Source organism: Onychomys torridus, chromosome 3, assembly GCF_903995425.1.
Source record: "Onychomys torridus chromosome 3, mOncTor1.1, whole genome shotgun sequence".
Lineage (NCBI taxonomy): Eukaryota > Metazoa > Chordata > Mammalia > Rodentia > Cricetidae > Onychomys > Onychomys torridus.
Window position 1 is genome coordinate 60,047,531 of NC_050445.1, and position 22,717 is coordinate 60,070,247.

At 37.3% G+C, this 22,717-nt stretch overlaps 1 protein-coding gene across 4 annotated transcripts in view; it reads right to left on the minus strand.

Annotated features, from left to right (window-relative positions):
* The window catches only part of Mios (meiosis regulator for oocyte development), a 32,968-nt gene that overhangs the window by 5,013 nt on the left and 5,238 nt on the right, over window positions 1–22,717 (minus strand). For 2 of the 4 annotated variants that reach the window (XM_036180922.1, XM_036180923.1), the window contains exons 4-11: window positions 19,336–20,669; window positions 18,965–19,063; window positions 12,924–13,178; window positions 11,513–11,682; window positions 8,797–8,862; window positions 7,712–7,870; window positions 3,033–3,185; window positions 1,119–1,323 (exon numbers count right to left, since the gene is read on the minus strand). In XM_036180922.1, coding sequence (XP_036036815.1) covers window positions 1,119–1,323; window positions 3,033–3,185; window positions 7,712–7,870; window positions 8,797–8,862; window positions 11,513–11,682; window positions 12,924–13,178; window positions 18,965–19,063; window positions 19,336–20,629 — 2,401 coding nt within the window. In that variant the 5' untranslated portion in view covers window positions 20,630–20,669. The remainder of the gene's footprint in view (window positions 1–1,118; window positions 1,324–3,032; window positions 3,186–7,711; window positions 7,871–8,796; window positions 8,863–11,512; window positions 11,683–12,923; window positions 13,179–18,964; window positions 19,064–19,335; window positions 20,670–22,717) is intronic. The other 2 variants (XM_036180925.1, XM_036180924.1) reach the window with 2 other exon arrangements.

Consider the following 22,717-nt stretch of genomic DNA (forward strand, 5'->3'; position numbering starts at 1 on the left):
TGTCACCATCTACAAGTTCTATAAAGGCACAGGTTTTTATGTGTGGTTTTATTTTTAGGACTTGAATAACAAGTACTATTAAGTATTTGTAAAATGTTTAAAACTTATGCTAATTAAAGCTTCTTAATAGAGTTTGAATATGTAACTGAGTTTAACATTATGCAGTTCTTGTGCTCAGTGCTCAGTGGCAGATGTGTGCTCAGCCTGTGTGTGTGTGTGTGTGTGTGTATGTGTGCCCAAAACAGAGAAAGAAAGATTCACTAAATAAGCTCATGAACACTGACTTCTAGGACCATGAGGTATGATGGATATGTCTGACTACAGGCAAAGCATACGAGAGAGGTCTGTGTGCTTGTATTTCTAAACTGGGAGACAATGTTTGATTTCTATTAAGTCTGTTTAATTTTGGAGCTAGGATTCCAGTATTTGCTGTTCTCAAAAAGTAATTCCCATGTTTACTGTAAAGAGTAAAAAATGTCTGGTATTTTTCATCATTAAAACCATACATCATCCCTGGAATGGTGGCATGTATCTTTAATCCCAGGAGGCACAAGCAGGCCAGCCTGGTCTACATAATGAGAGCCCTTCTCGACAAACAGACAACAGGAAAACCCCACATCAATTTATGACATAATTGTCAAAACAGCAAGACCCAAACTGAGAACACAGGTGTCCTGATTTCTGGGCTAACAGTTTATGTATCAGAAGTGAGGATGAAGTCATAAGGAGTGTGACAGTACTCTGAGACTATTAAAAAGCCGTATGGATACAAGGTATTTGTTAACAGCTGTGAGCACATTGAATTTTAAATATCAAATCTGAAACATTGGTAGCTGCCATAAGAATGGTATAATTATAAAATCACTCATCTTTAAGCTTTAGTCATCAATTTTAGGTTGGCCAGCATCTATAAGATTACTTGAGTTACCATAAATACAGATTTTTACTTTTAATGTACAGACTTTCTAAATTAAAGAGGTAATAAAAACTTTCAAGCCAGCCGGTAAAGTGCCTTTTCTTAAAAATAATAGACATTAATATATATTTTACTTGAAACAATAATTGAATTATGTAGAAAAATGAGTTCAGAAAAAATATTTTGTATAATGATGTCATACCAGGACAGCTAGAAACAGGTGTTCCCATATTAATGAGGCAAAGTGCACATCGAGGAAGAGGTTTTCGACAGCCAGGGCAACTTGTGACTTTCGATTTGGTTGGTGAACCACTCACACCATACTGACTAAAGCCTCTGCCCTGGTGAGGCACTGAGGAGCAGCTGTAGGAGATTGATTTGCCACAAAAATTACAACTCACAAACACCTATAAAGCAAATGGAAAAGCAATTTAGTGCAAACCATAATGAAATTATAAAGTCTGATACTAACAACATAATTTTAAAATTTTATTTTACTTTGCAAAATGATCCATCTGATTAGCTCTCAGTTCATGTCTCCATCTAGCAGTTACATTATTTGGTATTTCCTGTTGCCTTTACTTAATTACATTCTTCCTAATACCACTGATACTTGTGAAATACTAGGAACTTTAGACCCTAACATTTTGTAATTATCAGGGACATTGGACTGCATGCAAGGCCATTATAAAATATCCCAATGTGGTTTAATATAAAATGTGCCCCATAGAACACTTGGTCCACAGCTGTGAATAGGTCTTGATATAGGGCCTAGCTGGAGAAAGTGGGTCATTTGTATAGCCCTTCAGGTTTCTTAGCTTGGCCTCATTTCCTGACTGTGGACACAAAGTGTTAGCTGCCTCATGGTCCTGCTCCCACTCCTTCCCCAGGAAGGGCTGTACTCCCTCCAACTGCTGTCCTTAAGCTGCTTCGTGTTAGGCAGCTGATTACAGCAACAACCAGAGAAACTACGGCACCAAAGTGCAACCACTAACCCAAAGTTCAGTGACCCATCCTCTGAACAAAATCTGCGTATAAAAGCAACACTCTGAGCTGGACTTCCTGACAGGCCTATGACCCAACTACTCAGGTAGCTGAGGCACAGGATCACAAGTTCAAGGCCAGCCTGAGTAATTCAGTAAGATTCTTGTCTGAAAAAAAGAAAGAAAGAAAAAAAGAGAGAGAGAGAGAGAGAGAGAAGAGGAGAGGTGAGGGGGAGGGCAGACAGATGGATAGAGAGAGAAAGAGAGGGAAGGAAGGAAGGAAGGAAGGAAGGAAGGAAGGAAGGAAGAGAGAGGAGGGCTGTAGATGTAGCTCAGTATGAGACCAACTGCTTAATCCATACAAGGCCCCAGGTTCCATTTTGAGAACAAAATAAATGATCCCACCACCACCTTTTCTAAGATGAAAAGGAATTACGGCTCCTGCAGTAGTACATTAAGCATTTAAAACAAAGTGGATGAGATGGTAAAAACAGCCATTAGAAGGTGTTCACTAGGTTTTAGAAAAGTATTCAGCTCTTCCAGATTAGTAACACACAGCTCAATACTGTCTTACTAAAACACCTGCTCCACCTTTTCAACTGATGTCAAAAATCAAATATTAGCATCCAGTGCTCACGGTGAACACAACCAAATATTTACCATCTGAAGTAATAGTATGATACCATGTCACATACCTCATGTGATAATTGATCTCATATTAAAAATGCCATAGAGACATATGACTATACTTATCCTATTTTTTAATCCCCAAATCCTGCTCTACTGCATATAAATAATACATAAAAACAATGCACACATGGAATTACTGACATTTGAGACTCTGAAAGTGTTTGGCAGACACTGAATCTCAGGCAGCCCTAGCAATTAGGCTTTCCTGAGATCATCTGGGCCTACTTTCCTTTGTTTATCTCAGAGTACAGGTCAGCTGGACAAGATGATTGTTAGGAAACAAAAAGTAAAGTAAAATAAAACAGAAAAAGATTAAGAACAAAGTGTGTTCTGGAACGGACAAAAACAATAAGAGAAACTAATAGAAGTAAAAGAATGGGCAGTAATTCACTAATCTGACGCTCACAGGTTAAATTTGATTCTCTCTAGAACAACCTACTTACCTGTGCTAAAGGTTTGGAACTGGGATCCAACTTACTCCTATGAATATCAAATTCAGCTCGTTTGTGCCAAAACCTCCAGGCATCTAATAAATTTCTGTAATTCTCAATCCAATATTGAACCCTTTCATCTTTAAGAACATCTAAAGGTGAACCCTAAAAACAACAACAACAACAACAAAAAAAAAAAAACACATGAATTGTTTCAAATATTTCCAATGTCCTGGTTTAAACCAGAGGATTCTGGGTAGAACACAGTATGAGTAACTCAGAAGAAATGGCCTTTTCCCTGAAACTGGTCCTAATGAGGAAAGCCTCACTACTCTACCCTAAGCTGGACTTCACTAGAGATGTAAGCATGCACCTATATAACATAGCTGACCAGGAAGTGGAACTCCTTTTGAGTTTACAGAGCAAGTGGAAAACTATCCACCCTTCTAGCTAATACAGTCAAGGGTGATAAGAAGTCCCCTGGTCCTAAGTATTAAAACTTATGGAGTCAAAAATTCTGCTTATAATGTATCCAAATTACACATCAAAACTACTTAACGACATTTAAACTAATACTGAATCTTGCCTGTCATATCTAAGAGTGAAATGTTGTTTTCACATAAGTTAAATATGAAATGCACATAGGCATTAATGAGAAGCAAGAACTGGTTTTCCTAAGTTTACTTTAAAGTTCTTTTCATTCAGAACATCAATTTGACCATTAAGAATATTTCTAAAACAGATATAAATGTCAGAGTTGACAGAAGAAAAATTTAATGCTGTATGTAGCACATTCAAAGAAATATGCTCAAAGAAAAACACTTAAAGACTTAAAGGAAAATAATCCCTTAAACCAGTGAGTAAATAAGGAATATAAAGTATAACAAAGATTATTTTTAAAAAGACTTATGGATATAGGAGGAAAAAAATTCCTGGCAAGTTTAATGGCCAAGGACAGTGATAAAGAGAAGAACAAATAAACAAACCAACATTAATTGTCCAGTTGAAGCTGGGCATGAAAGCACACACCTTTAAACCCAGCACACAGAAGTAGACGTAGGCTGATCCCAGCCTGGCCTACATAATGAATACACGGCCACCCAAGGCTACACATGAGAACCTGTCTCAAAACAAAAGAGAAAAGAGAAAAGAAATGGTCCTTGAAGAGGAGGAGCTAAGTAATAAAAAGGAAAGAAGAAAATGACCAGAACCCCAGGCTCTGGACACTGGAACTTGTTTATTCACAGAAAGGCCAACAAGAAAAGGAGAACAAGAGTATGGAAGAGATAAAGAATCAGAAATAATAGACCCAAACAATTTCCTGAAAAATCACAGGGCTTCTTGAAATAAATCCAGGGAGACATGAACCATCCCACATAGCAAGGAAAACAGCTAGTCTCGTCAGAACCAAAGGAGGCCAGATGAATATGAAAGCACCTCTTTAATAAAGCGCTGCAAGAAGAACCAAGATGAACTAGTTGCTTCTGTTAAATGTAAGCTGGGCCATCACCTATATTACAAGAAATGCTAGAGATGATGGAAAAAGATTAAATTCATATCCACAGGAGGAACAGACACTAGGAACAGTAATGAACAAACAAATAAAAGTCTATAATTCCTTTCTTTTTATAATTTATAGAACAAATTACTAACGAAAACAAAAATGACACTGTAAGTTGGAGCTTATAAAGTACAGAATAAAATACATGATCGCTGGACAAAGGAAAAGATGCATAAATAAAATTACACTGTCATAATACGTGTGAAATGTGAAGTTTAAGAAAAGCCCAGGGTACACGGTCAACAAGACAAAGCGACAGCCTACAGAATGGGAAAAGGTCTTCACCAACCCCACATCTGACAGAAGGCTGATCTCCAGAATATATAAAGAACTTAAGAAATTAGACATCAAAATGCCCAACAGCCCAATTAAGAAATGGGCTATAGAACTAAATTGAGAATTCTCAACAGAGGAAGTTCAAATGGCTGAAAGACATTTAAGGAATTGCTCAACATCCCTAATTATCCAGGAAATGCAAATCAAAACAACTCTGAGATACCACCTTACACCTGTCAGAATGGCTAAGATCAAAAGCACAGAAGACAGCTTATGCTGGAGAGGATGTGGAGCAAGGGGAACTCTCCTCCACTGCTGGTGGGAATGCAAGCTTGTACAGCCACTTTGGAAATCAATATGGCGCTTCCTTTGAAAACTGGGAATCAATCTCCCCCAAGACCCAGCTATAGCACTCTTGGGCATATACCCAAGGTATGCTCAATCATACCACAAGGGCATTTGCTCAGCTATGTTCGTATCAGCTTTGTTTGTAATAGCCAGAACCTGGAAACAACCTAGATGCCCTTCAACTGAAGAATGGATAAAGAAAATATGGTACATATACACAATGGAGTACTACTCAGCAGAGAAAAACAATAACATCATGAGGTTTGCAGGCAAATGGACGGATCTAGAAAAAATCATCCTGAGTGAGGTAACCCAGATTCAGAAGGACAAACACGATATGTACTCACTCATAGGAGGATACTAGATATAAAACAAAGATAACTAGACTGCTACATAACTCCAGGGGGGCTACCTAGAAAACGGGACCCTAGGAAAGACCCAAGGATCACCCAATGACAGAGAAATGGATGAGATCTACATGAACAACCTGGATGACAGTGGGAGTAATGAAGGGCAAGATTTGAGGGAAAGAAAGCTTAGGGGATCAGGAGATCCCAGCTGGATCAAGAACAGAAAGGGAGAACGAGGAATAACAGACCATGATAAATGAAGACCACATGAGACCAGAAATAGGCAGAGTGCTCGAGAGGTCCCCCGAAATCCACAATAATACATCCTCTGTAGTCTGCTGGCAATGGTCGAGAGAAAGCCTGATCTGACCTAGTCTGGTGATCAGATGGCCAAACACCCTAACACTTGTCTTGGAACTCTCATCCAATAACTGATGGAAGTGGACGCAGAGATCCTCAGCCAGGCCCCAGGTGGAGCTCCAGGTGTCCAACTGTCGAGAAAGAGGAGGGTCTGCAAGAGCGTGAATTGTTGAATCCAAGATTGCAAAAAGCACAGGGACAAATAGCCAAACGAATGGAAGCACATGAATTATGAACCAAAGGCTGTGGAGCCCCCAGCTGGATCAGGCCCTCTGGATAAGTGAGACCATTGAATAGCTTGATCTGTTTGGGAGGCATCCAGCCTGTGGGACCAGGATCTGTCCTTAGTGCATGAGCTGGCTGTTTGAAACCTTGGGCTTACACAGGGACACTTTGCTCAGTCTGGAAGGAGGTAACAGGACCTGCCTGTACTGAATCTACCAGGTTTAAATGAATCCCCAGGGGTGCCTTGATCCTGGAGGATATGGGAATGGAGGGGGGGGGAAGTGGGGGGTGTGGGAGGGGGGAGGACAGGGGAACCCATGCCTGATATATAAAATTTAAAACACATAATAATAAAGAAAAAATTTTTAAAAATAACAATAATAATAATAAAAAGAAAAGCCCAGGGCTAGATGTGAGGTAGGAAAGGGGGGCAATTACGGCATGTCAGGTGTGAAATGCAGAATGAGGGAAATGTGACTAGGATGAGTTCTGGATGCATACTGGGAGACCCAGAGCACCATATTTAACAAAAAGACAACAAGAAAGGCACGGCTAGAGGCCAATAGGAGACATAAGGGGAAATGCAGAAAGCAATGGGTACACAATAAAGCAGGAAAAACCAAGGAACAAAAGGAAAGGGGACAAACCAAATGATAACAGCCGGATAGTAGAGTTAATCTAAATAAATGTATACAGAGGAAACATCTCAACTGAACAGCAGCAATTGACTAGAGGTTTTAAAGGTCACATTACGTACTGATTGGTTTGCATTTTAACATTTTGCAAATTGTGCTATTACTAACCCATCTGTACTCTGTAGCCATGTATCAGTAGTTCATTTAAAAAACAAAAAGCTCATTCCAATGAGAAAAGTTCTATGGCGGAATACCTTTTCTCACATGGGTGGTGGCTTGATGTTTTATATAAGCTGAAGGGAGGAGTAAGCACATTTTGACTGGCTTACTCAGGTAAGGCAGGCTTTCAGATAAAAGGAAGAAGGCACCAAGGAAAGAGGTGCTCATGCAGGAAAGGCTAAGACTGCTAGAGGGCTACTGGACATAGAGCAGAGACAGACCTCAAGTTTCCCACAAAAGTAAAGTAGAAAGCAACTTTTTCCTGGAATTTGGTTTAACCACTGGACTGTTAAAGTAATGAAAAAAAGGTTGATGAACTAGTTATTAAAATTACCCTGTTGGTAAACTGTTGGTAATAAAAAGGACACTGGGGGTTAAAAGAACTGAAGTATAACTTCTCTTCTGTTGTTGAAATGAAACCACAGTTCAGATCAGGGGAAGGCGTCCTTTATGGAAGATGGGCTGGACTCTGACCTGAGGGTCTGGTTCCATGTGAGCCTCACATAAACTCAGATGCAGTCAAGACAGGTATTTCTCAGACAGAAAGAAAAACTTGGATAAGCTAATGAGATCAGGGACAATAAGATACAACCTAAGCCCTACAGATCAACAAGGTCAAACTACAAACCAAAACTCCTAAGCAAGGAAAGAGCATGTGTGCTTTATTTAGCTGAGGAGATACATGCCATGCAGAGATCTGTGTTAGACTGCACTAACCTGTAACATGCAATAGCTTGCCGTCTGGACATCTCCAGTTCTATCCACATAGCTCTCCATCAAGTCCACTCCATCTTTAGTGAGGCCTGTAAGCAAGATTCCTTCCAAATTGCCAGCCTCTTTCATTTCGTTGGTCAGCTTTTCAATGTATTTATTTAACTGAAAAAATTCAAAGTGATTTCTTCTAATGCAATCTATTTCACTACACAGTCTATAACTGAGAATTATTATATTTAGAACAATTTTATTCTTGATGGAAAACATTTTAAGACAGAAACTCTTGCCAAAACCTAGATATGTACTAAAAAGGCTACATCTATTTCAAGTTCCACTACAGGATCCATAATCACTTTATTTTAGTGTGACATGATGCGAGGGTATGTGTGGAGGCCGGAGACTGACATCAGATGTCTTTCTCTGCCACCCAGCCCTGGGGTGACATGTGTACACCCAGGCAGGTATTTCCATAGCTTCTAGGGGATTCCACTGAGTTTTTCAACTGTGCTATCTACCTAGTTCTCAGAATCATTTCAAAACTGACATTTCCTATGATTATAGATGGTTAACTCTAAGGGAAGTGTCCCCTTATCTCTCTTGTGGTAGCATGAAACAGAATCACAGAATTGGAATGACATGTTGAAAATCATCAATAAAAACTATTTCCTTTACATGGTCTAATTCATCCTAGTCTAAACTCCAGCCAACATTCTTCCTTAGTTCCCCAGCGCTGTCCTTATAATGGTACTGCTAGTCATCGTGTGCATCTATCTCATCTTCACAACCCTCAGAGGCAGCAGGTAAGTGTTCAGGTACTGAAACGAAAGATTTGTGTATAGCAGTACTCAAATTTTAAATCTGTATCTGCGAAGTTTTCTTATAAAAGCAAAATTAAACTAAAACATCAAGTCAACATTCTAAAACAAATTTAGATATTATATGTATATTTATAATTTTAATGTAATAATTACCTTTTTAGATTTTATATAAAGATTTTCAGGTATATAATGATATATAAAGATTAGTTTCTTAAAATAATTCATAGTAACAAGTAACCACCTCAAATATAGAACTGAATCAGTTCTCACCTGAGTGTCACCAAGGAATTTACAAGCAAATGCCACTCTGTCACGTACTGCAACTTTGTTTTCATACTGGAAAACAAACAAACAAACAATTGTACATTCCTTCATTTTTCAGTTTTTACAGAGACTAAATATGGACCTAATATGTAAGTTTATTTTCATATGTGTTACAAAAAAATAGGAAGAGAGTATACACTTTCATATGTATATATGTTCAGATGTTGGAAGAGTCACCAATTGCCAAAGAAGCCTTTTCTGATGTTACTATTAGGAAACACAGTATTAAGGTCGTTATCCTTGACAGTACAGATTTACCTTTCAAACATAGACCTGCCTAATTCAGTTATATATATTTAAAAAATCAGTTCATTCTTCTATAATACGAATATAAACTATATATCACGATGCACAGAATATCAAGTTTAAAATGTCATCTAATCCTTCTTTCAAAGCAATCAATTTTAGAGAAACAGCAACATAAAATTAATCACCAAATCTAGGGAATCTATGAACTGGATATACCAGTATAGATTTTATTAAGAATACTAATAACTTGGGGCTGTAAAGATGCCTCAGTGGTTAAAACATTGGCAACTTCATCCAGTAACTGATGGAAGCAGATGCAGAGATCCACAGCCAAGCACCAGGCCAACCTCCAGAAATCCAGGTGAAGAGAGAGAAGAGGGATTATATCAGCAAGTGCATCAGGATCATGATGGGGAAATCTACAGACAACTGAACCAAGCTTGCAGGAAATCATGAACTTTAGATCAACAGGTATGGAACTAGACTAGACGGTCTGCATATGGGAGAGAGTCATGTAGCTTGGTCTGTTTAAGGGGCCCCTGGCAGTGGGATCAGGATCTATCCCTGGTGCATGAGCTGGCTTTTTGGAGCCCATTACCTATGGTGGGGTACCTTGCTCAGCCTTGATACGGGGGTTCTGCCTTGGTCCTGCCTCCAGGCTTGGTCCTGCCTCAACTGAATATACCAGTCTTTGCTGACTCCCCATTGGAGGCCTTATCCTTTTGAAGGAGGGGATGGGGGATGGGTCATGGGGAGTGGGGAGGCTGGGAGAGGATCAGGAGGAAGAATGAGAGGGGGAATCTGTGGTTGGTATGTAAAATGAATTTTTTAAAAAAATTCTTAAATAAGAAAATAAAATTAAATAAAAAAAGAACATTGGCTACTCTTCCAGAGGACCCAGGTTTAATTATGCTGTACCCACATAGTGGCTCACAAACACTTTGAACTCCAGTTCCAGAGAATCCAATGCTCATATCTGGCTGGCCTCCTCTGACACTGCACACATATAGTACACAGACATACATCCAGAAAAACATCCATATACATAAAATAAAAATAATCTTACCTTTAAAAAGAAAACACTATAAATCTTAAACACAAAGCCTAAAACCTGTAAAGAGACACTTCTGTCCAATATAGGTGGTTTGCAGCAGACTCTTCAGAGGCAACATTTTATTAATCGGCATTAGAAAAAATTACTTTGAAAATATTACTATAAATTTAGAAATGTACAAGTCATTTTGCAATAAGAAAAAAATTATAGGTAGCAAAAAGATCCAAATTCTGTCAAAATCATTCTATTAAAGTTTTCTTTCAGTTGATACCCACTTTATAGTCTTGATATCTGAGAAAGGTAAGCCCTCAAAGTTAACTGACTAGCTAAGATTAAACTGTGGCAGAGCAAAGACTGGCTCTTTATCTGAATTCAGCACTCAGATAAAGATAATCTAAAAATAAAATATAAGTACACAGACATTAAATTACATACATTCTTGAAATAGCTTGGCTATATGACCTTCCTTCTCAGCTCTCCCTTTTGGTATAAGAGAAGAAAGGATCTTATTATAGGTAACAAATTAAAACACAGAAATGTAATATTTAAACAGTCTCATTCCCTAGCACTTGCTGTAAGTATCCTGTTAGCTCAAACACAAGACTTAAAAATCTGGTTAACAAAACAGTTAAAAATAAACATTCCTTGATATTAATTTGAAGTTCAGGAAGGTTCACTAGAAGTTTATTAACAGAAATGGACAAAATAAACTGGACACTGTCAAAATAAACACTAACATTTATTTAAATTTTCAGTATGATAGCTCAATAAAATACACATTTTTACAAATCTTATAGCTTGCCAATTACTGAAGCAATGCATCTTGTGTAAAAACTGCTCTAATAGCAAACAGAGGACTAAATCTTAACATAGAAAGTTCTTTTCATCGCTGGAAAGAAGACAGAGAGTACAAAGAGGTTTAATGTGAAGACTGTGACTCAACAACTGGAATGGAGAAGGAACCTCACTTCATGACAAGGAAGAAATGATGTGCTTGCACACGTTACTAAACTAACTGAAAGACTAAATCAAATGCAGTCTGGTATAAGTCGGGTGATCACATAACTATTTTCCAAACAGAAACTGTTTGAAAATGACCAACATTAACTTAAGATGAATGGACACCTTAGCCAAAACTGACTGACTGATCATCAGTTGTACACACACATACACATAACACACACAATTTAAACAGCAAATACATGTATATGCTTATAGTTGTACATTTCTACAGCTCAGTCCTTCAGTAAAGGATGAAATAATAGTCTTGCTTCTGTAGCTAAAATCTGTATTAACAGAATTAGAAAGATCAAACCTGTTATAATTCAAAGGAGGATCTGGGGAAACAAAACAACTTACCAAGACTCCATCATAAGCTCCCGCTTCACTTGTCAGAAACGCAAACATGACACACAGATAGGGGTTGTTGAGCTGCAATCGGAGTGTGCTGCACATCTCTCTCCAAAGGGAGTTCTTCTCATCTGTATACCCTGACAAAGCCATTGCTACCACATTGAGATTCAGATCTCCTGCAGGTTAAAAATATACAGCTAATCAAAGTGATCAGAAGCTTAATAACTTATTCCCCCACAGTAAATTCTCAATACAGTGATCAGAGGGTGAATTTTATCCCAAAAAAAGAAGCCCACTTGATAAGAAAAAAATTAAGATTGTTAAATTTAGTACAGTAAAAATAAAAACAAAAACAATTCATATACACATGTGTAATTCTGTGCATAATAATCACTTTTGTTCTGCTGTGCTGGACATTGAACGCAGAATCCTATTGGCATGCTTTACTACTGGGCTACTTCCACAGCAGCAAGTACAACATTGAACTTTCAAGTTCTTTGTCCAGCTGTCACCTTTGTGTTATATTAGTATTTGGTATCAAAATGGAAACAAGACCATCTTACCAAAATCACTGCCACCCTTATCAGTAAGGTCATCTACGCTATCTCAGAGTACTGATAGTAAATGTATATACCCCCCACTATCATTTTCAAAGTTTTCTTATTTTCCTATTTCTAATCATTCATTCATTCATTCATTCATTCATTCATTCATTCATTTACTGAGACAGGGTTTCTCTGTGTAGTTGGTGCCTATCCAGGATCTTGCTCTGTAGCCCAGGCTGGCCTCGAACTCACAGATCTGCCTAGCTCTGTCTCCTTAGTGCTGGGAATAAAGGAGTGCGCCACCACCACCCGGCTGGTCTTGGTTTTTGACTGATCTGTTTCTCTAAGGATCTCTGGCAAATTGAAACTTTATCACCTTTGTTTCTTTCTTTTGTTCCTTCCTTCCTTTCAATGCTACACAAACATGTTTTAATCAGACTCAAGTAGGAACATTTTCCAGATCACAATATGCTTTTCATAAGAATCTATATCGGTCTAAAAAAAATATCATTTAGTTTCCTACCAAAAGAGAAAGTATACAGTAAAATATATTTAGATGTTTGTAGTAAAGGTGATCACAAACAAAAGCAGTTCCAACATACATTTCTTAATGTATATGATCCTTCTTTAAAACAAAAATGAAGATACATGTTGGAAAACTTCTTGTTAAAATGTCATTTAAGAACATTTTGTTTTTAATTGACGTATCCTGAGGCATATAAATATGGGACTGGCTAATACTTACTGCTTAGCACTATATACATTCCCTTTCAATAAAAATGTATAAGATGTGGCTAGGTAACTGAAAACTATCCACATCCTTTCTTTAGCAGATTCTATGAACTGCCAATCCTCAGAACATAACCTAATACCTTTTTCTGAAGATGCTCCTTCATTCAGGATTTGGATTGCTCGTCGAATATCCAAGTTGAACAAAGCCACAGCAGCAGCTCTTTCCCATTCTCCTTCTTGCACAAGAGAGTTCAAAAATGGCCCTACATCTACATCCGTTCCTTTCTTTATCCACCCACAAAGCTGTAATGCTAAAATCCTCTCTTCATTTAAGTTCTGAATATCAGTTTGCTTATCTAAGCCACTCCAATTATGTCTGCTGCTTTCCACCATTCCTAAAAACAGAAAACATTTTATATTGTTTATTGTTCTTTTGAAATATATTAGGCAACACTTCAGTTTTACAAAAAAAAAAAACAAAACAAAACAAACATTTCAAAACATTCAGAATATTCAATTTCTCAGCCATAATCTTACGATAGCATAAATAAGCAGTATATTGAAATTTTAAATAAAGCATTTTACAGCACAGTTGAAGTACTAAGAAGCTATTGCTGTAGGAACGAATGTTCAGGCCCACTAAGCTGAGATGCTGTTTTAACCCTCTAAAAATACAGTTCTTATCTAACTCACCACTTGTTTCCTCTGCCCTGCAGACAGCACTGAACATCAATTCTCACATCTGTCCTCTCACTAGAACAAGCTCCAGCAGAGTAGGCAGCTGAATTATTTTATCTACAAGACATGCCCTCTGCCTTGAAAGCAAGGCACTTGAGCTCTCTTCATTTTCTGCTGTGCATGTGCAGTCACATGTCCTTACCAAGACAGGCTGGACCACTTCTGTCTGACTGCTATATTTTCCATAACTATCCACATGCATGGAAAAGGAGATTACAGTCACCAGAGGACTTAAAAGTAGATAGATAATAAAGAGAAAACCAATGGGCATGATGTGACTATGTCTCATTCTGCTATTAAATTAGAAAACTGCATATTATCTTTTTTTTAAAGAAAAAACGTACTATTTTTATAGCATTATACTGAAATCATGGCAGTTGGTTATAAAGGCAAAGTAATTTCATTTAGGCAAATAAAGACAAAGCGTATAAACTTGAAGTTTATCAACTATAACACATTCCTAAATGTTCTAGAAAGTTTTATGATCAAATTGTCAAAAATACAAAAAGTTTTTCAAAAAAATTAAATTATGAAAGAAGAAACATGAGTGTCCATATAACAAACTTCCTTTATTTAGTAATTTACACATGTAACTTACAACAATTATATATTTATATACCTATATATAACTCAATGATACTTATATAAATAACTAGACCAACAGCAAAAAAATAAGCTTTTAGAATTCAATCAGTTTGCCAAGTAGTGGTGTCTAATGCCTTTAATCCCAGCATTCCAGAGGCAGATGCAGGTGGATCTCTGTGAGTTTGAGGCCAGTCTGGTCTACAGAGCTAGTTCCAGGACAGCCCAAGCTACATAGGAAAACCCTGGGTGTGTCTGTTGACGGGGGTGTGGGGTGTGGGAGTGTGGGAGTGTGGGGTGTGGGGGTGTGGGGGGATGTAGGCAGGATGAAGTAGGGTCTCAGGGTTCCTTACAGCTTGGGAAACACACCCTTGTTTAATCCCCCTTGGGAATTTGAGCTTAATCTGTGGTTTGTGTCTAGACAACAAAGCATAGCAGAGATGAAAGAATTTTACAAATAGAGCTAACTGAGGTCCTCACTCAACTGACTGTGAGTGACTCAATGGCCGGTTATATGGTCTCAGTCTAAATTAATCAGGTCAACCCTTAAACAGAGTCTACAAAGAAGAGAAGCAGTAGAAAAGAGATCTCTTGGTCTTAAAGCAGTCAGAGCTGACATATTGATAAAGGAGTCTGTGAGAAACAAAGAACTGTGAACAACCTTCAGGAGCCATGAGTAGGCGCTGGCCACCAACCAACCAGAGAGAAGGGCATAGCTTAGTGCTACAACTATAACTATAAGGAACCCTTGGCCTCTCAACCTCTGGTCTCTAAATCCTAAAAACTACCACACCTCTGTAGTAAAGGATGTGTGCATCTTTCTATCTAAACCCAATTTCTTCCCATTCCTAGGAACTTTATCTCCTACATGTGCCTTCAACCTGTCTCTGTGGTTGTTGAACTTAACCAACAAACGCCTGAATTTGGAAGAGTACTCTGATCTCTAGAAGGAAATATTAACATTTAGCCACAATGTTCATTTTAGTTTTGTGAGACTTTGAGCAGTGGCCAGACTTGACTCATGGAGACAATGAGACAATCTATGTTACAGAAAAGTAGCAAAGGATCCAAAGCTGACTGGCCACAATTAATCTATCAAAAGATAAAAAATAAAATAAAATAAACATTAAAAAGAGAAAAATAGCTGAATGTGGTGGTGTATGCCTTTAATCCCAGCATGGTGGCCAAGGCAAATGGATCTCTCTGAGTTCCAGACCAGCCTGGTCTATATACTGAGTTCTAGGACAGCCAGGACTACACAGAGAAACCCTGTCTCAAGACAAACAAAAAATTATATAGAGAAAAATATTTAAAACTTAGCTGTCATTTTCAAGTTAAACTTTATATATGTATATCTATGTATATAAATAAAAATCACTTAGTCTAAATACCTAATAAGGAATAAAAATAGGTCTAAGCTTTCCACAATACCTAAAATTCATACTTTTAAGTAGCTTGTGTGATTATCACCCTGATGGTGGTTTGTGACAAGTCTAAAATATTAACCATGTTAGTATTTTAAACTATATCTTTTCGCTTTATGGAAAAGTTGTAAGGTGAGTTAATAAACTAATTGAATAACTATATATGAATTAGTTATTTTGTGGTGCTGTGTATTAAACCTGGCCTTGAATGTGCTAAGCAGGTGCTCTGCTGCTGAGCTACATCACCGTCAAAAGGGGTTTTCTCTGGGGGGTGGGAGGTAGAGGTTGGAGATAGGGAGTGAAGTCAAGACCTCATGTAGGCTAAGTGCCAATCTATTGCTGAGCACCACTCTCACACCAAAATTACTTCTTCCCCTGACACAGGCTCTCATGTAGTCCAATCTGGCCCTGAACTTATTATGTAGCCAAGGATGACCTTAAATTTCTGAGCCTTCTGCCTCCACCTCCTAAGAGCTGGGACTACAGAGTTCACCAACACCCTCAGTTATATGCAATGCTGGGGATTAAACCTGGGGCTTCCTGCATGCTAGGCAAGTCTTCTCCCAACTCCAGCCCCAAATTCCTTATTTTTAAATAGAATATTTTTAATTTAATGAATTGAACTCTGGCAGCTCAGAGATTCTTTCTTAGCTTGGCAACTATGCTGCGGGTAATTAGGATTATCAAAAAAGAAATGTGATACCATGAATTTCAAATGGATCATTATACTACAATTTTAATATCTACAAAATTTTAACATATCTATGAAAGAAATAAAATCTGTGCATGATATGCAACACAAAAATGAAAAACTTTTCACTGAATCTGATACTGCCCATATTAATAGAATCAATATCTTATTAATGTTTGAAAAGGGAACAAGCATACTCAAACATTACAATAACAGCTTAAAAAAATCTCAAATCACCAATCTGATAATATGCATTTGTATAAGTCTCTTACATACACACACACACACGTATGTGTATAAAATATATATATATGTGATAAAATAATACACTATAAGAATACTTTGGTGTTAAGAAAACAAAAACACAAAATCTTAGCGATTTTGCTTCTTTCAATCAATTTGAATACAAAAGTTTTCTAGATCAAAGTTAAATTTTTTCAAATATAAACAAAATTTCACTGTGTTGGGTGGAAAGCCGGCCAAGCCTTTTATACAACCTTCTGCCATATTAACGACAGAAAGTGGGGTGGGAGAAATAGCTTAAGTAGTTAAGTCCTAGCTACAAGCCTATAAGCCTGAGTTCCATGCCCTAGAATTCCCACAGACGGCCAGGTGGAATGCACCTGAATCTCAGCACTATGGGAGATGGAAAATCGAGGAAATTCATCATGGGATGGCAAGACTACTTACTGTATGAAGTTCATACACAATAGGAAAGACCCTCCCTTAGCAAGGTAGACAGCTAGCACTGATTTCCAAAAGTTGTCCTCTGGCCTCCACATATGTGCAGTAGTATGTGCATGCCCATTCACACACATGCATGGCTTTTTCCAATCAGCATTTAAACATGCTTAATCTTATGTTGAAACTGCAAACACAGCAACAACAGCCCTCCCCTCTACTTTAGGTTAGCTCCTGCCACTAGTTACTGTTTTATTCCTCACTTCTATAGCCTAGTTTAATTATTTATAGTTGATGATTTCTCTTCATCCTGTTCAGCTGTCTTGGTCAATTGGATCTAAAGTGACTTCTTTCCTTTGTCTGTATGAATATAAGCTTCCCATGTTTTTCCTATTCCACATATTCTCCACTTTAAGACATTTCTTTGGGTTCTTATTTTGAACAATTTCATCTATCCCATAAAATACCAATATTTCCAACTGCTTGTTCTCTGGTTATATTCCTCCTGTACTCTCGACTCTTAGCCCATTGCCCAATACTATAAATTTTATCAACATAGTACTTAATTCTTTGTTTTTTGTTTGTTTGTTTGTTTTTTGAGACAGGGTTTCTCTGTGTAGCTTTGGTACCTGTCCTGGATCTTGCTCTGTAGGCCAGGCTTGCCTCAAACTCACAGAGATCTGCCTGGCTCTGCCTCCCAAGTGCTGGGATTAAAAGCATGTGCCACCACCACCTGGCCAGTACTTAATTCTTTGTGGCAGCGGTTTTTAAACTCACAAATCATAGTATATTCAGGTTTATAAATGGTGATCATATATTATGCCTGCCTTTTTACTTCTGTTAATAAATAAGGCAGTTTCTCACTAAACTTACTCATTTTATTTCTTATGATAAAGGTTACTCTTTCTGGAGTAGTTCTAATGGGAAAAAACACCAAAATGAAATAGATCTGAAGCTGGCTGTTCATCTTTCAGCACTGTGCATCAAAGTATTTCAAAGTCCTCAAAAAGAAAATCCAGGCTGGAGAAATGTTAAGAGCACTGACTGCTCTTCCAGAGGTCCTGAATTCAATTCCCAGCAACCACATGGTGGTTCACAACCATCTGTAACAAGGTCTGGTGCCCTCTTCTGGCCTGCAGTCATACATGCTGTATACATAATAAATAAATAAATCTTTAAAAAAAAAAAAAAAGAAAAGAAAATCCACTATAACAAACGCAGCAGCTTAACTGAAATGTTAAACCTCCTCTAAAAGAGCATGTTATTGTGCATTCGGTGCTACTTGTAGCATAGTGAAGCAAGTCCTATAAAAAAAAAATCTACTTGGACTTATTATTTCTGCTATGGCTTTGACCAAATAATGTGAATGATTTTTCTAGGACCTTAACTGGATGGAGTACAAATAGACTAATAAAATATGGAGGTTGAACCCTAAGAGATAATATAACATTGTCACAATTAATTCCAATAAAAAGAGTAAGAACAACTGCTTAAAGCTGAAGGTAGATTTTTGGGGGGGTTGGGGGGAATCTTTCATTCATAAATGGTTTATCAACTTAAATCTTACATTAATTTATCCATTAATTGATTCCTTCACTTACTCATCAAGGACTTCCAGGTATTCTTCAAGTTAGGCCATACTTCATGTCATATCACAGTCCTTGTGAAAGTATTTGGGAAGCAAAATCAAAGGGATCTTCTTCAGTTAGAGATCTTTAAATTAAGTCTTTAGAACACAAGATGCTGTGATATAATCGTAGCCAACAATCAGCATCTTATAAATGAACTCTTAAAGTGGGTCTTCAAATAAACTGCACAGAATAGTAAATGAGTTGATTTAAGAAAGGCCTGTGTCACATGGAAGGAATCAAAGTTCCTCCTACAAAGCCTCTGGGTCTAAATGCACTCGACATACTTAACCATTCACTAAAATAGCTCATCAGAAAGCCAAGAGGGATAAAGGTATTTATATACACAATCCTGAAACAATTTTAATCAACTAGGAATCAAGTAAAGAGTCCAAAAGTTATGAATGTATTTAAAATATAAAATGGAATTTTCTTACCCAAAGATGATTTTACTATTGATTTAATTCCTGCATAAACCAATGATCCTTTGTTGCCTGGAGATTTTTGATCCATATCTTCTGTATACTGCTTCATAAGTATTTAAATGCATAGGAAATACTGGTAATTATGCATAATAAAATATTTCAAAGTTAAAATTATTTTAATTAGGAGCAAATTCATAAGAATCTACACAAATTAGACAGTTTCACTTTACTGACCACTTTCCTGCCCCCGTCCACAAACTAAAACTTTCAACAGTTTTAAACAATTTTACATCAGAATTTTAGATTATATAATTTGTGTTTGCATATAAAACATTCATCATGTTTACCCAATTTGCCTCAAAAGTTAACAGAAGAAAGGATATAGTGCAGAGTATACCAGAGTGACTTGAGCTGTGGGTCTTCATTTCCAGCTAAAATGTGGTTTCTCCATACCTGCTCTGTATCAAGTCCATATCTTGATAAAGCGCGGAGGCGCATTTTTGTTGCTATATCTTTTTCTAAGGAATTATCACTTTCTTCTTCTGCACATTCATACAAATGACGACCACAAGCCCACATTAATGATGTAATTGGGCTCCAGGCAAGAGATATCCTTTCAAAAACAGTGAAGTCAGACATTGTTCGGTTGGGAGTCACAACTATCATTCGATTTTGACTTGTCGGGTGCCATGCAAAGGAAGCAATGTAATTGTCACAAGGTTGCACACTTCTTTCAATTATTGTGGGTTCTGTTTCATCCCCAATGGGAGTGGGTGTATGCTGCATATCATACAGCCTAATAATATTACTATCCCTTGTTAAAGTGGCAAGCAGACCTGTCCTAGTTGGACACCATGCTACTTTTGTCAAGGGCTTTGGTTGCTCAGTCAAAGTCAAAACTGGCTTCTCAAATTTTCTAAGATCCCATATTGCAACCTGACCTTCATAGAAGGAAGCAACACGATCATGGAAGTATGGGTCTACTGTCACTCCTTGAACAGCTTTTGTATTTACAAACATCTTCTGGCTTGTGTTCCGAAGATCAAATATGGCGAGATTACGATGCATGCCAGCAAGGAGAAGTTTCTGGTCTCGTGGAAGCCAACAAAGAGACAGACAAGCATCATTTTGCCCTAACTCATACAGTGGTTTTGTTACTAATAATGTTGTTTCAGCTTCACCTGCTGAAAGCCTCACTTTTTCCATGGGAACAATATCAGGAGTATATTTGCTGCAGATATCCCATATTAGAACTGAAAAGTCAGCTCTGTGCTTGTCTAGACCAGCAGCAAGCCAGTTACTATCCAGTGGATTCCATGCAAGAGTATTGCATTGTCGAGCATGTTTTGGGACAAATTCTTTTCCTATCAAATCTTTAAACTTAGAGTTATGATCTTGTCCAAGACTTGTAAGTACAACTCGACCATTGGCTTGTCCTACTGCTAGGAGACATTCAGGATCATAATTGAGATACCATGCAACACATTTCATATAGGGTGTATCTGAATTTATTGACAGTAATGTGGCTGCAGAGTCTTCTGAGAGACGCAATGATCCAGCTTTGAGTTCTGAATTCACAGCCGATTCCACATGATAAAGGCTGAGTTCTGAGTCACATACAACAAATCTATCAACCTGGTGTGGTGCCCACAAAATATCAGGCTTGGTACCACTCATGTTTATTGATGGGCTCAAAAAGTCCAGTCAGGTCCATTCACTGAAAAAGTTTAAAAATAAGAGGTTTAAAATATCAACAAAGCACAATCCTTAAGTTGAATTCTCTACACAAGTACCTTCTTTTTCTCTATATTTGTATTTTTCTCTCCACCCACAGATTTAAGATAATATTCATTTGATTAAAAATGAATTAAAGAGTAACCACTTCCTGTAATAAAGTGATCTAGTATGAATCTGAGAACCCTATCCTAGCTTTATTTCCCATTCTAAATTACCTTAATTATACAGTTACTGGTACCTTCAATTTAACCTTGGGTTATAATAACTTCACTATGATGAGTAAATTAATAAGTACCATACCCGTGATGGGGGAAAACTTAAAAGTAGCAACATGAATCACGCTCCTAAGCAATGGTTAGAGCAGCACTCAATGGAACACGCTCAATGGTAAACGGCTGTATTTGTGCAAACATGGGAATTCCTAGCCACAGAGAGCTACTGAGTACAAGTTAACTCACTCACTTTGGACTCATTTAACTCAATATGTATTATATAATGAAGAACACAAATCTGAAGTGTAAGAACATGCAAGGACATTGTTTTTCAACTTTCAAAAATAAGGACCAGGCTTCTGTAGAATAAAAACTAGAATGTTCTGTAGAATAAAAACTAGAATGAACAAAGGAGATAGAAGATTTATCCTAGTTTTGCTGTAATTAGTTATAGGATGACTTTCTCATCTACTCAATAATGAAGTTATTTAGATTAGTACTTCTCCAATTTTACTCATTCATGGACTATTTATAATGCTAGAATATTTCTCTTTACACTGACTATTTTAAAATCTGAACATCTTTTTTTTTTTTTTGGTTTTTCGAGACAGGGTTTCTCTGTGTAGCTTTGCGTCTTTCCTGGAACTCGCTTAGTAGCCCACACTGGCCTCGAACTCACAGAGATCCACCTGGCTCCTGAGTGCTGGGATTAAAGGCATGCGCCACCACCGCCCGGCTGAACATCAATTTTAATTTCATCAGTAGTTGCAGAAACCATGAGTACACTGTATAATTACATTTTAATATATGCCAAAATAAATATGTTATTTTAAAAAGTGCTTGATTGGCCGGGCGGTGGTGGAGCACGCCTTTAATCCCAGCACTTGGGAGGCAGAGGCAGGCGGATCTTTGTGAGTTCGAGGCTAACTTGGTCTACTGAGTGAGTTTCAGGAAAGGCGCAAAGCTACACAGAGAAACCCTGTCTCAAAAAACCAAAAAAAAAAAAAAAAAAAAAAAAAAAAGTGCTTGATTGTGTTCTACCTAAAAATTACCTGTTTATGATCAGCAGTACACATATAACACTTACTTTGGAAAAATTAGTTAAGTGGCCATTAGATGCTCTTAGTTTTTAATTTTATAAGGCTAGGTGAGTTTTGAGTAAAACTGGAATAGTTAAAAAAAAAATCTCATTTGAATAATAAAGACTGAATACAAATATTATACATTTCCAAGTGGCTGGCAAGAATTAATAGGTTAGATACAAATTAACAAAGTATTTACAAATCTCACTGTAATTATATTTGTACAACCAGCTTTCAGTTTTTAAAAAGTGAACATATGGTCCACCTACATATACTCCAAATATCAGGTATAGACTAACATACACACCTAAGAAAGATACTTTGACAAGTATTCATCTCACATAGTTGCTTTACCTCCAAATCTTGAAAACATTCTTAGATGTGAATTCTCAATATAGAATTTAATAGACTCGATAACATATTTATTTAACTTTTAAAAAGTTAAATACTTTAAAAAAGAGTTTTTTAAAAATAAAACGTACAAACTGAACTTGGGGGTTATCTTAAAAAATAAAAGGACAAGAATTTAAGAGGAGTTAAAAGGAAGGGATGCATTCGAGAAGGGAGTGGATATGGTAAAAATGCATTGTGTATATGAGATTCTCATGTTTAACTCTTAAAAAGATTTTACTTTTTAAGAATGTGTGTATATGTACATGTCTGGGTGTTTATTCACGGAAGCCTTTAGAGGTGAGGAAATGGTTTTGGATGTCCTATAGATGGGAGTTACAGAC